Raw genomic sequence first — 15,129 nt, forward strand, 5'->3', positions numbered from 1 at the left:
ATGTTTGCAAATCGATTGTTTAATTATTTGCTCCATTATCTTTCTGGGTACAGAAGTTAAACTGACTGGTCTGTAATTCCCTAAGTCATCCTTATTTCCCTTTTTAAAGATTGGCACTATATTTGCCCTTCCTCTGGAATCTCTCCCATCTTCCATGACTTTTCAAAGATAATCGCTAATGGCTCAGATATCTCCTCAGTCAGCTCCTTGAGTATTCTAGAATGCATTTCATCAGGCCCTGGTCATTTGAAGACATGTAACATGCTTAAATAATTCTTTCCCTATCATAGCCTCTGATCCTACCTCACTTTTACTGGCATTCACTATGTTAGACTTTCAGTCGCCACCTACCTTCTTGGTGAAAACTAAAACAAAGAAGTTATTAAGCATCTCTTCCATTTCCACATTTTCTGTTATTGTTTTCCACCCTCATTGAGTAATCGGCCTGCCCTGTCCTTAGTCTTCCTCTTGCTTCTGATGTATTTGTAGAATGTTCTTTTGTTACTCTTTATGTCCCCAGCTAGTTTGACCTTGTTTTATGCCTTGAGCTTTCTAATTTTGTCCCCACACACTTGTGATATTTCTTCATATTCATCCTTTGTAATTTGACCTAGTTTCCACTTTTTGTATGACTCTTTTTTGATTTTTAGATCACTGAAGATCTCCTGGTTAAGCCAGGGTGGTCTCTTGCCATACTTCCTATCTTTTTTACACAGTGGAATACTTTGCTTTTGTGCCTTTAATAATGTCTCTTTGAAAAACTGCCAACTGTCTTCAATTGTTTTTCCCCTTAGACTTGCTTCCCATGGGATTTGATCTACCAACTGCATGAGTTTGCTAAAAAGTCTGCCTTCCTGAAATCCATTGTCTTTATTATTATGATCCCCTTCACCCAAGCCACCTTCCACTTTCAAATTCTCAAGCAGTTCCTCCCTGTTTGTTAAAATCAAATCTAGAACAGTCTCTCCCCTAGTAGCTGTCTCCACCTTCTGAAATAAAAAAAAATGTGTCCAATGTATTCCAAGAACTTGTTAGGTAATCTGTTCTCTGCTGTGTTATTTTTCCCAACAGATGTCTCGGTAGTTGAAGTCCCCCATCACCACCAAGTCCTGTGCTTTGGATGATTTTGTTAGCTGTTTAAAAAAAGTCTCATCCACCTCTTCTTCTTCATGGTTAAGTGGTCTGTAGTAGATCCCTACCATGACATCACTCTTGTTTTTTACCCCTTTTATCCTTACCCAGAGACTTTCAACAGGTCTGTCTCCTATTTCCATCTGAACCTCAGTCCAAGTGTATACATTTTTCATACATAAGGCAACACCTCCTCCATTTTCTCCCTGTCTGTCTTGCCTGACCAAACTGTACCGTTCTATACCAATATTCCAGTCATGCGTATTATCCCACCAAGTCTTCATGATGCCAACTATGTCATAGTTGTGTTTATTTACTAGCATTTTGAGTTCTTCCTGCTTATTCTCCATACGTCTCGTATTAGTATACAGACATCTAAGATACTGATTTGATTCCCCATCCCCAGTTCTGTCTCGTCTCTCCCTTATTTCTGTTATAGCAGCCCATGCTCCCCCCAGATTCCGACCCTTCTCCCAGGTCTCCATGTTTTTGACTTACCTGTGGGCTTTGGTCACCTGCCCTTGTTGAACCTAGTTTAAAGCCCTCCTCACTAGGTTAGCCAGTATGCAGCCAAATATGCTCTTGCCCTTCTTCTTTATCCCAATTTGCAGTGCACTTGATCTTGCAGTGTTAAGAATCATTGGTCATTATCTATCTTTCTATCTATCCATCCACCCACTACCAGGATTGTTTGGTTCTCTCTCTCTCTCTCTCTCTCTCTCATGCCCCCATCACTGTATTCGCACTGTTGTCGTGCCCCTTCACTGGATGTCCTGAGTTGCAGCGTCTCTCTGGAGTTCCTACCACAGACGGGTGCTCCCTTCTTCCCTCCTAGGGCAGGCTTGGGTAAGAGGTGATGGACTAAATGGGATCAGGGAATGAAAGCCCCTCCCAGCTCTAGAGCTGATGCTGGCTTGCGTATACTTCAGACATGGTTGCAGCCCAGGATGTTCATGTTCTGGGGTTAAATAGCTGAATCCAGTCTCCTGGGCTGTGAGCCCAGCTCTGATCTCACCTCTGGAGCAAACCACCTTGACAACCTGCACTAGCTGGTCCTAACCCCACAGAGGGGGATCATCACCTGCCCTGAATCTCACATGATGGCAGCATCCCTGGAAGGACCCTTGGCTAAAACAAGGCAGGGCTGAGTCACAAAGGTGGTTCCCATAGGATGGCAAAATAAATATAAATTAGTAGAACAGACATGTGACCTACAATAGCTAAGAGCCTAGTGGCGCCAGAGCCTCAGTTGGCCTGGAATAGCCTGTTCCTTCATTAACTCCACATAATTACCTCAGAGTGAGCAGAGAGGCTTTTCTCCTGCATTGCATCAGCAACTCTTGGGATGCAGCCCCAGAGGAACCCTCAGCTCAGGCTGTCCTGGCTGCTTGAAGTTGGTCACTAAGAGGTACTCAGAGGCAAACACTAAAAACTAAGGACCAAGTCCTGAGCTGCTGTAAATGGATGGTGTAAAATTCCATTGACTTCAGAGTATCAAGGGCTGTTTACACCAGTGGGGATCTGGCTCACTGACTTCCATGGAGCTATATCCATTTACACCATATGGGGATCTGGCCCATGATGCAGTTTCCAATCCATATTCTTTGCCTGTGAAACTGAACCAAAGAAGAGTCAAAAGTTTGTAAGCAGTCTGCTCTTTCCTAGTGCTTTGTCCATTAGGATTAATTGTAAGTGTAACTTGTTAAGGTGATAGTGATTCATTTCCATTGGGGACAGAACTTTGGAGGAATTCCATGTTGTGGAGATTTTCGGTATCTGATCTTCAGCTTCTATTGGGATGAATGACCCAGCTTTTCTTTCTTTCTTTCTTTCTTTCTTTCTTTCTTTCTTTCTTTCTTTCTTTCTTTCTTTCTTTCTTTCTTTCTTTCTTTCTTTCAGTAGTTACATTTTCCTTTCTGCAGACAACACTAAAATAAAAGTCTCCTTTGGCTGCAGATGCACTGTTTAAAAGTGTTACATTCACACTAGACTTTCATGTCAGAGAATGAAAGACAAAGGGCCAGATCCCCAGGAGGTATAAATCAGCCCTAGATCTATTGGAATCAGTGGTTCAGATCCTCAGCTAGTTCAAATCAGGGTAGCTTCACTGGAGTGAATGGGTCAGAGCCCCAGTTTTCATAAATCACCTCTAGCTGCCTTGGAGTCAAAGGGTCCAGATCCCCAAACAGTTATTGTGTAAATCAGCCCCAGCCCCACTGAAGTCGATTAGACCAGTTCCTCAGCTGCTGTAAATTGTCATAGTGCTATGGAACCCGGCCAGGTGACATGAGCTGAATATCTGTGCCGTGATGGCTAGTTTTTTGTTTGTTCCTGTATCTGAGATTCTCATTGCTGGACATCACAATCCCATCTCAATGCTCATGGAATATTTCAATAACATGGTTAATAGAAACCTATGAGATGGGTACCCAAACAGTAAATGAACTGATGAATATTATAACTACACAGCAATACCCCGATAGTGAAGGTTACATCATGACTTTTGTTTAAAGTTCCACCTCTCTTTAAAAAAAAAGATATACTTAGTCAAATTTCATTGACATTTAATGTGCCTTAGGAGGGCACAGGGTAGGTTAGTGACCTAAATTTGGGGTCATTTGAGCTAAGGGTTGTGGAGATATGAGCCCAGTTAAAAGTTTTTAGGTTTGTTTATTTTCCTCATAGCTAGAGCAAACTATTCATGTGATGCTGGTCAAAATGGTCGCAAGCTGTTGAGTTTTACCCAATGTAGTACATGGCCCCCATTAAATCTTTGAGGGACTCAAATTGAGAATTAAATTTAAGAAAATGTGTACATTTTACTGTGCACTTGTGCCAATACAGAAGAAGAGCTAGAGGGTTTGTTTTCCTGCCATTTTGTAGCTCATTGAAGCTCATTTTTGTATGATCACTAAAAGCTGAATGGTTACTCAGATTGCTTTGAAATTTGGTGTGCCTCATGTGGGCATGGGGTGTCATTAGAGTTCCAAATTTGTTGTCATTTGACCAAGCATTTCCAGAGTTATAAGCCCCTCCATAATTCCCATTTTCCTTCTGCTGCCTTGGACTGTTAAACTGCATGGTACTAATGACTGGATCAACCACAGACCTCACTGTGATTGATGGCTGTAAACTCACCCTTCAATTAGCATAACTAACAATGAGTGAACCAAAAGCCCTCATCTAAGACAATAGAAGTTTTGGGCTGAATGGCAGAAAGTTGTTATAATTTGAGTCCTGGGTGGCAATTATTTTTTTTGTGGGAGAGAATGTAATCAAAGCATTTGGGTGACAAATTAGACATGTGAATGTTTCCAGAGAGGGGAGGGGTAATTGGGGGCAGAGGAGTGGGGAACAGGGGAAGAGGAGTTTGGGACTGCGGCAAAGGGAGGGTATCAGAGGGGTAGCCGTGTTCATCTGGATCTGTAAAAGCAGCAAAGAGTCCTGTGGCACCTTGTAGACTAACAGATATATTGGGGCATGAGCTTTCATGGGTGAATATCCACTTCGTCGGATCTGACGAAGTGGGTATTCACCCACGAAAGCTCATGCTCCAATACGTCTGTTAGTCTATAAGGTGCCACAGGACTCTTTGCTGCTTTTACAAGGAGAGGGTGTTATTGGTAGGGGAATAAATGGGAAAGGTTGGTAGGTGGGGAAAGGTGGGGGGCTCAAATGAGGGAGGCACAGCACCCCTTTGCTCCGGCAGTGCATCCCAACCCCTGCACCTCCAACTCAGTCAGTGTATCCAACCTCTACAACCCCAGCTCTGCCAACCTCTACAACCCCACCTCCACCTCCCTGCACCCTACAGATCTACCAATGTACCCCAGTCCCTTGCACCCCCCAGATCTGCCAGTGCCACCCAATCCTGCTACACCCCAGCATTGCCTCTTCACCCAGCCCTCCCCATGCTTCCAGCTCTGAGAATGCACCCCAAACCCTGCACAACCCTTGCACATATCCACCAGTTCTCTTAAGCCAGGTCTACACTACAGACCTATATTGGTAATAACTACATCACTCAGGGGTGTGAAAAATTCACACCCCTGAGCAATGTAGTTATATTGACCTAACCCCCAGTGTAGACAGCACTAGGTTGGTGGGAGAGCTTCTCCCATCATCATAGCTACTGCCTCTCACATAGGAGCATCTTCACTAAGTGCTACAGCATCGCTGCTGTGCCGATGCAGTATTTTAAGTGTAGATATGTCCTTTGACTGTGAGTTCCCTGGGGCAGGGACTGTCTCAGTTATTATAGTGGTGCAGCAGCACTGTTACGATTATAGTTCAGGTTAGAATAATAGAATATTAGTGTTGAAAGAGACCTCAGGAGGACATCTAGTCCAACCCCCTGCTCAAAACAGGACCAACATCAACTAAATCATCCCAGCCAGGGCTTTGTCAAGCCTGACCGTAAAAACCTCTAAGGAAGAGATTCCACCACCTCCCTAGGGAACCCATTCCAGTGCTTCACCGTCCTCCTAGTGAAATAGTATTTCCTAATATCCAACCTAGAACTCCCCCACTGCATCTTGAGACCATTGCTTCTTGTTCTGTCATCTGCCGCCACTGAGAATAGCTGTGCTCCACCCCCTTTGGGATCCTCCTTCAGTTAGTTGAAGTCTGCTATCAAATCTCCTCTGACTCATCTCTTCTGCAGACTAAATAACCCCCGTTTCCTCAGCCTCTCCACATGTCATGTGCCCCAGCCCCCTAATAAATTTTCGTTGCCATCCACTGGACTCTCTCCAATTTGTCCACATCCCTATTGTAGTGGGGGGACCAAAACTGGATGCAGTACCCCAGATGTGGCCTCACCTGTGCCGAATAGAGTGAAATAATCACTTCCCTTGATCCTCCCTTGATCTGCTGGCAGTGCTCCTAATAATACAGTCCAATATGCCATTGGTCTTCTTGGCAACAAGTGCACACTGCTGACTCATATGCAGCGCATGGGTCTCCTTTACTGCGCACTAACTCGCAAGTATAGCCAAGGCCGAAGTGTTCCGTTAACACTCCTCTAGTCATAGAACAAAACAGAGCACACAGAAGCCCAAAAGTGGCAGCTGTGCAATCTTCCCCCACTCAACAGTATCTGGAAATGTGCTTCTACCTTGCCTTGGAAGGACCCTTTCTGTATATAAAAAGGAGATTCCCTTCTCCATATCCCTGCATGCTTCCTTAGTAATGGACCAAAAGGGTGCAAATTATGGCCAGTAGTGACTCGGGTCACAGGGAGCTCATCTGTAACCTTTCCTGGATGACATTCTGATCAGAGCTCAATCTAAAATCAGCAGTTTGCAAAGCCACTTCTCAGATGTTGAGTCTCTTCCAGGTGCACAGCTTTGTTAGTGGAAAAGTTCCCTGGTTCCACCCCAGCAGAATAACTCACCTATTGGTGGAAATAAAGCAGGGACCCATCAATCATTAGGAAGATTTCAGAAAATCCAGGCATTTAGCATCATCTTTGAGAGCTGCAGGAGGCTTACAACTGCTAGGACTTCTAGTGTCGTGCATAGGGATCACTCCATGGGCACAGTCACATATCAGACATCTTCAAGCCTTGATTGTGACAGTGGGATAACTTCCTATAATGCATGAAAGATCAAGTATGGGTTCTGAAACTAGTGTTCAACTCTTTACAGTGGGGGTCAGTTCATGACAATGTCTGCTATAGAATGACAATCTGCCTTCTATTCCTCTTAGTTCTCACAATGGGCATTAGGCTGAAGGGCTGGCAATCTCACTTGAGAGACCCAAACAGCCCAGGGTCTGTGGAGCCAGGAGGAAAAGGTTCACAGCATAAACCTTCTGGATTGGAGAGTGGTCAAAAGTTCCAGCCCACCCTCAGGGGGAGCCAGATCCAGGTTCAGTCAGACAGGAGTTAGGTGCTCAAGTTCCACTGAAAACCTAACTTCTTTAGGCCCCTTTTAAAAAACCAGCTTACTGGGGCAATATTGTTACTTAGGCCATGATAGCCGATTGACTTCAGTGCAGACTCCTGAGTTTCTTACTGAGCCAAAGTCCAGTCAAGTTTCTGCCAGGGTCTATGCTCTTCATTTTGGTGGATGCAGGGAAGGCCTCAATTGTCTGATCTGTCATTTCTCATGAGCCCCTAGTACATAGAGTCTCATTTTCATCATATTGTCACTGGCCTAAATCACAAGCTACTGTGCTGAAACCAACAGGCATGATTCTCCTTTCCATGTATATGAGGGGGAGCTCTTCTGAAGGGAATGGAGTTATGTTGGTTTAAATTTGGAAGAATTCCACTGGAGTTTCCATAACCTAATCATGAGTAATCTACTTACTTATTTGGTCCTATATGAGAGAAGATCCCAACCCACTATTAATAAATCCAATGCAACTTAATTTTGATTTTTTTAGGTTGCGACTTTAAATGAGTCAAAGGGAGATAAGTGCCCAGTTCCCATTGGCTTAGTCCCCTTTGAAACTCCCAGCTTCAGTTTATATAGCACTGCAATCACTAAACTAGATGGGCTTCCTAGAAGAGCCGCCCAAATGCTAAATCAGGTGGGTAGATTGATTTATTGGGCAAGCAGTGGGAGTCCTCTGTATTGACAATGGTGCAAATCATAGCCGAATCTAGCTCCACTGTACATCTGAGGTCAAAAATACTCATTAAAAAATGTAATATAGAGTCCTCAGCTGGTTTATACATCATAGCACCACTGAGAATGCTGCGCCTATTTCTCTTTAGGCACAAATTGGCACCAATCCAAGAAGTGAATGGGGCTGTCCACCTATTTACCCCAGTTGAGGATCTAGTCTATCATGGTAGAATCTGGTAAAATAACAATAACTATTTAGTTTACCTAAATAGTCAAGATCTGAAGCTAGAGGATCCTTTATTCACTGGAGATGACTTCCTTTTCCAAGACGTAAGCGTAAGGCAGTAAAGAATGCCCATCAGTTTAGGTGGGATAATATTAAAATTGCTGGTCTGCCAGATCCTGGGACTGGATGACAGGCAATGGATCATTTGATAACTTCCCTGTTCTGTTCATTGCGTCTGAAGTATCCTGCATTGTCCACTGTCTGAAGACAGGATACTGAGCTAGATGGACCATTGGTCTGACCCAGTATGGCTGTTCTTATGTTGTTACAGTCTTAGGGTAAAACAAGAGTTAGTCCTTGAAGTTCAATCTATTAAGGTACCAAAGAGCTTAAGGGGTGGCTTGAACATGGCCTATAAAGGTCAGATTTTTATAGGGATTTAGGTGCCTAAAGATACAGATAGACATGTAGTGTAGCTTTAAAAATCACCTCACTGCCATTGACTTAAATGGGAGATAAGCACCTAATTTGTCTAGACACTTTTGAGAATCCCACTAGGTGCCTAACTGCATTTTTAGAAGCCTAAATACCTTTAACAATCTGGCCCTAAGTACCTGCAAAAGAGAAGATTCAGGATACTCGAGGTGTCCTTAATCTAGCAGATCAAAGCAGAATGAGATCCAATTCAGCCTGGAAATAAGAAGCAACTTTTTCACCATGGGGGTAACTAACCATTAGAACCACTTGTCAAGGGTGTGGTGAGTTCTCCATCACCTGAAGTCTTTAAATAGAGGCTGAATGTTTCCTTCAAAAGAGATACTGTAGCTCAGACACAAATTATGGGTTTGCTGAGGGAATCATTGGGTGAAATTCCCTGGTTGGGGTTATACAGGAGGTCAGAAGAGATTATCATAATGGCGCTTTCTGGTTTAAAATCTATGAATCACTGAAGTCAGTGAGCCTGATTCTCCCCTCACTCACCCCAGTGTAAACCAGGAGTAACTCCACTGGAGTGAATGGAGTTGAGTCCCCTCTCAAACACCTGATGTAAATCTTCCCCTTTCTGTGCCTCAGTTTCCCACCTGTAAAAGGGGGATAATGATCCTTGCCTCCTTGGTAAAGTGCTTTGAGATCTACTGATTTAAAGCGAACAGTCAACCTGTGGAACTCCTTGCCTGAGGAGGTTATGAAGGCTAGGACTGTAACAGGGTTTAGAAGAGAACTAGATAAATTCATGGAGGTTAAGTCCATTAATGGCTACTAGCCAGGATGGGTAAGGAATGGTGGCCCTAGCCTCTGTTTGTCAGAGGATGGAGATGGATGGCAGGGGAGAGATCACTTGATCATTGCCTGTTAGGTTCACGCCCTCTGGGGTACCTGGCATTGGCCATTGTTAGCAGACAGGATACTGGGCTGGATGGACCTTTGGCCTGACCCAGTATGGCCGTTCTTATGTTCTTAAAGAACCACATAAGAGCTAAGTATTATTGTTATTCTTTGGCTAGCAGAAAAATATGTCTCATTATGCTCTGTTGTTCAGCCAACTCTTTTTGGGACAAGATCCGAGAATACTGGGTGGAGATTTGACACAAGGCACGAGCATGTGAAAGTTGTTCAGAATTCAGTGCAGAGGAACTCTATGAAGGTAGGTGTACGAGTTTACAAAACCCACATGGGGATGCAGGAGTTTGAGGACTGGTCCTTGAGTTATTTATTTAATGACCCCACAAGCAATGCACTCAAAGTTCCTGAGAAAGTCTGTGGATTTCTCTGAAGATCATGTCCCAGGGCTGCCTCTGAACAGATGAAATAAGCCTCTCTGAGGAAAACACCTTTATTTTGCCCGAGCAGAGCAATTAAGAAGACAGTAGCATACAAGATATAGATTGTTTATTTTCAGTTATAAGTATATAAAGAGATATGCAAACAATCTCTTCAGGACAGTTGATGGTTGACTCCTTTAGGGCAGGCTGAGAGCTAGAACCATTTGACAAGTTTCAAAGGTTGTGTGTTAGAGAAACAGCATTATTGTCTGCTTTTTTAAAAGAAAAATAACAGTATTGGTTTTCTCTCCATGTTCAGAGATCAGTTACTTCTACTTCTTATGTGATATCATTTTTTTCCCCAATTCTGGATACAGCCACGGATCCAGCACAGTGTGTATGATTTGAAAATTCTTTGAATATCTTCCCAGAATACGTAGGATTTACACAAGTTGAGTTGAAATCAGAATGTTTTCTTGTTATTATTATTCCTGACATTCAAATTAATACTAGTTTAGATTCCTTGAACAGAACAAATTTTGCTTTCTGATTTTCTTTTCATTGTTTGTGCTGGGGGGTTTTAAATTGGGATTTTCACCAGAGTCTAAAGGAGTTAGATGAACAAATCCCACTGAAATGTAATGTGTATGAGTGCCCAATTCCCTCCGGGTTCTTTGAGAATGCCAGCCTGTGCTTCTGCATTGTGCTCACACTACAATATAAAAGCAGGTTAGACAGTTTCTCTTGTGTTTATAGTCAGTTTCGGATCAGTTTCACCTTCTTGCTGTCTTGCAGAGTAATTTAATTACTACAAATCAGATCTAATGTCTTTAGAGAGAAAAAAATTATTTTTTGCCAAGAAGAAAAGAAAAGAAAAGAGAATGAAAAAGCTCTGTTGTCAGCACATTTCAGAAAGAAGGCCACAGAGTCCATTCCAGCCTGTGTACCATCGACATCATTATTCACTACGTTCACCTCAGTTACACTCACAGGTCACCATCATATCCTTAGTGGGGACCCACCGTCGCCTCCACTACTTCCTCTGCAATCTCTCCTTCCTGGAGATCTGGTTCACCACAACTAACATCCCCAAGACTCTTACCAATCTTATGTCCCAAAGCAAAACCATCTCCTTCCTCAGCTGCCTCCAGCAAATGTACTTTATCTTCTCCCTAAGCTGCACTGAATTTCTGCTCCTGGCCATCATGGCCTATGATCACTATCTGGCCATATGCCACCTATTGAGCTATAGTTCCATCATGAACAGCACCTTGTCCACTCAGTTGGCCATTGGCTCATGGGTAGGTGGCTTCCTGATTATTTCTGTACCAGCATTTCTGATTACCAGGTTGTCCTTCTGTGGCCCTACGGTCATCAATCATTTCTTCTGTGACATAGATTCTTGGCTAGAGCTCTCCTGCACAGACACGCGCCTCTCTGAGATGGTGTACACTACTATCTGCTTTATTGTCATCCTGGACTCCTGTCCAGTCACCTTGGTCTCCTATATTTACATCATCTCCACCATCCTGAGAATCCTATCTGCCCAAGGCCAGAAAAAGGCCTTTTCCACTTGCTCTGCCCATCTCACTGTTGTGGTTATATTGTACAGCTCTGCCATCTTCTTGTATGTCGAACCTTCTAAACAGAACTCACTGGACATGAACAAAATTGTCTGTGTCTTCAATACTATTGTGACACCATTGCTTAACCCTTTCATTTACACTCTAAGGAATAAAGAAGTCAAGGACATCTGGAGAAAGGCTTTCAGTAGGATATGATCTTATTGTCCAATGGTCTGGATATCATTGATTTAGGCAGCCAGTGAGGTGAAATCAAGTGAACCATCAAAGCATACTAATATTAAATAAATCCTTAGAAATATCTAAATAAAATCAAATAATAATAATAATAATAATGGAGAATTTGGCCTAGAATTTGGAAACCATATTTCTGGGACTGAGTGTCATTTAAAATAAGACAAGTTTGGATTCTTTTGGCAGTGTAAACAGGCCTTAAAATGGGTGTGACTGTAATTTACAAGCTCTTAAAGACACCTTTACACTGCTCGAATGATGGAAAGGGATCTTCTTTTCAATGAGGATCAGGCCCTCGTTCTTTGTGTATGGAAACTAACCTGATATGATATATTTCTCCATTTTATCCAGAGCTCCACAAGCATTGAATTCACATTGCTTACAATCCAGAAAATGTTGATAAGACTCTCTGAAAACTTGGAGAAGACTTGGACATGACTGGAAAGCTGTAATAATACTTTGTCACATATGTCAACAAGATGATGCAAATTCGACAGCTTCTTACAATTTTTCACATGATTTGACATCTTTCTATCTCTATTACAACATTTTGACAAGGATCTATGGTCCAGAAGCCAAAGGTATTTAGGTGCTAAACTCAGTATGGGACTTTCCAGGGAGTCTAAAGGAATTAGGCACCAAGACCTCATTCAATTTTGATGAGAGTTGTGGGCCTAACTCTCTTAGGCACCTTTAAAAATTGCAACCTAAACAACAATACAATATAATCATGTGGGTATTTTGACATGTGATGTTGACAATTTGTGTTAGAATAGCTTATAAAGCTTAACTTTTTTAACCTGAATGTCTATTGCCAGTAAATAATTGCCTGGCCATTTCTCCTCCCACCCCCACCCCCTATAATTTCCCATAACTGTGAAAATTTAAATGGATTAAAATAAAAAAAAATACTTAAAAGTAAACAGTGATATTTCCCATCGAATTCTGCCAAGACAATGTATATAACTTTACCCACTCAGGGTGAAATTTAAGTTCATGGTGCTACTCTTGTGAGTAAGATCATTACAGTCTGGCCTAGTTAACTCCAGAGATTTTCTGCTTTCTCCTATAATGTTTTTATACTGCGTATTTCATGTTGTCTTAATTAGACTGTAAATTGTTTGGGGTAGGGACTATTGTTTGGTTAATTACCTAGTACAATGGGGTCCCGGTCCATGAATGCATGACTGGGGCTCTCCAGCAAAGTTGTCACTGGGAAATAGTTGCTGGGATTTTCAAAGGGGCATCCAATTCTCATTGAAAATCACCATCCAGTTAGTAAGCTCCTCTGGTAATCCCTTTTGAAAAGTTGAATAAACCTTTTCCCATCTGAAGGATGATCTTTCTTCACTGGTGTGACTGGTTACTGGCATAGCAGGTTCAAAGACAGATTGGGTCCTGCCCTAATCCTATCCTACTCCAAACTGGTGAACACGTGTGAATAGGGAACAAGAGTGTCACAAACAGATAGTTAAGGGTTAATGCCTCTTTTATCTGTAAAGGGTTAAGAAGCTCAGTAACCTAGCTGACACCTGACCAGAGGACCAATAAGGGGACAAGATACTTTCAAATCTTGGTGGAGGGAAGCCTTTTGTGTGTGCTCTTTGCTTTGGGAGTTGTTCGCTCTTGGGACTAAGAGGAACCAGACATCAATCCAGGCTCTCCAAACCTTTCTGAACCAGTCTCTCATGTTTCAAACTTGTAAGTAACCATCAGGCAAGGTGTGTTAGTCTTATTTTTGTTTTCTTAACTTGTAAATGTTTCTTTTTGCTGAGAGGATTTTACTTCTGTTTGCTATAATTTTGAACCTAAGGCTAGAGGGGGTTCCTCTGGGCTGTATGAATCTGATTACACTGTAAAGTATTTTCCATCCTGATTTTACAGAGATGACTTTTACCTTTCTTTCTTTAATTAAAAGCTTTCTTTTTAAGAACTTGATTGATTTTTCCTGTGTTAAGTTCCAAGGGGATTGGATCTGGACTCACCAGCAATTGGTGGGGGAAAGGTTAAATTCTCCTTGTGTTAAGATCCAAGGGGTTGGATCGGTGTTCACTAGGCATTTGGTGAAAAAGCCTCTCAAGGCTGCCCAGGGAGGGGAAGGTTTTGGGGGGACAGAGAGTGATCCAGACACTGAAATTTCTGGATGGTGGCATGTTACCAGATCTAAGCTAGTACTTAAGCTTAGAAGTGTCCATGCAGGTCCCCATATCTGTACCCTAAAGTTCAGAGTGGGGGAGGAACCTTGAAATGGTGGCAGAGCGGTGGGATCATTTTAAATCAAAAGCCAGTAGGATTTTTTAACCTTTCCAGCTGCTTAGAAAGCAGCCTGAGGGCAGAGGTGTTAAGTTTTTTTAACAAGGGTCTTTGTTAAGAGGAGGCTTCAAGCTGTGAGCCAGCAGACAGCAAAAGGAATTTACAAGATGAATTGTTTTCTTTCTTTCTTTCTACCTCTCGGGTATAGCTAGTTAGAAAATCTCTGTTAACCAAGCAGCCCTGAGCTGAGTGCATCCCAGTTTCAGTGAACTGCAGAGGGGTGTGACTAGCACAAGAAAGCAGGAAAATGAGTACCAGTGAAGCAGCTAACAAACTAGAACTGGCTAGGCTGGAAGCAATAGAGAAAGACAACGAACATAAAAGATGGATGGAACTAAAACAATTAGAAATTAATGCAGAAATAGCCAGGGAAGAAGCTGCCCACAAAAGAGCTATGGAGGCGAAAGAAGAAGAGATGAAAGCGAGAAAAAAAGAGAAAGAGAAAGAGAGAGAAAGAGAAGAGAAAGCCAAAGAGGCTGACCACCGGAGGCTATGGAGATCCAGAGGGATGCCCACAAGCGAGCCCTGGAATTAACAAGGGCTAAGCAGAATGTACCAGCCAACCCTAACAACCCTTCTCCAGGTACTGTTTCCCATCCCAGAAAATTCCCCACCTACAAGGCAGATGATGATACCGAGGCCTTCTTAGAAAATTTTGAAACGGCCTGCCATGGGTGCAGCATCCCTACAGACCAGTACATGGTAGAGCTGAGGCCACAGCTCAGTGGACCCATAGCGGAGGTGGCAGCTGAAATGCTTAAGGAGCACATGAATGATTATAAACTTTTTCAAACCAAAGCCAGAATCAGAATGAGGCTAACACCTGAGCATGCCCGTCAGCGGTTCAGAGCCCTAAGGTGGAAACCAGATGTGTCATTTACCCAACATGCCTACCACATTGGAAAGAATTGGGATGCCTGGATATCAGGAGCAAGTGCTAACTCTCTGGAAGAGCTGTCCTTCCTAATACAATTAGAGCAGTTCTTAGAGGGTGTTCCTGAGGAAATAGAAAGGTACATCCTAGATGGGAAGCCCAAAACTGTAACCGAGGCAGGGGAGATTGGAGCCAGATGGGTGGAAGTGGCAGAAAAGAAAAAAAATTACTAACAGTTGGAGCGAATATCAGAGGGGGCAAACCAAAACCAAAACCTATCACCAGGTGCAACCCAAGACCCTACCTACAACCCAAGGAAAGCCCCAGACACCCTATTGTCCCCCTTCACTAGTCTCCAGCAACCCACCTCGACCCAGTGACCAGTCAGCTGGGCGATGTTTTAAATGTAATGAACTGGGACATATAAGGC

At 42.9% G+C, this 15,129-nt stretch overlaps 1 protein-coding gene across 1 annotated transcript; it reads left to right on the forward strand.

Moving 5' to 3' along the window:
• The first annotated feature begins 9,571 nt into the window (after positions 1-9,571).
• On the forward strand, positions 9,572-11,508 carry LOC115642820 (olfactory receptor 287-like). The gene is made up of 2 exons (XM_030546516.1): positions 9,572-9,577; positions 10,688-11,508. The coding sequence occupies exons 1-2, from the start codon at positions 9,572-9,574 to the stop codon at positions 11,474-11,476; spliced, it is 795 nt and encodes a 264-aa protein (XP_030402376.1). The 3' UTR covers positions 11,477-11,508.
• Positions 11,509-15,129: the final 3,621 nt, after the last annotated feature.

The sequence above is a fragment of the Gopherus evgoodei genome, unplaced genomic scaffold, assembly GCF_007399415.2.
Source record: "Gopherus evgoodei ecotype Sinaloan lineage unplaced genomic scaffold, rGopEvg1_v1.p scaffold_46_arrow_ctg1, whole genome shotgun sequence".
Lineage (NCBI taxonomy): Eukaryota > Metazoa > Chordata > Testudines > Testudinidae > Gopherus > Gopherus evgoodei.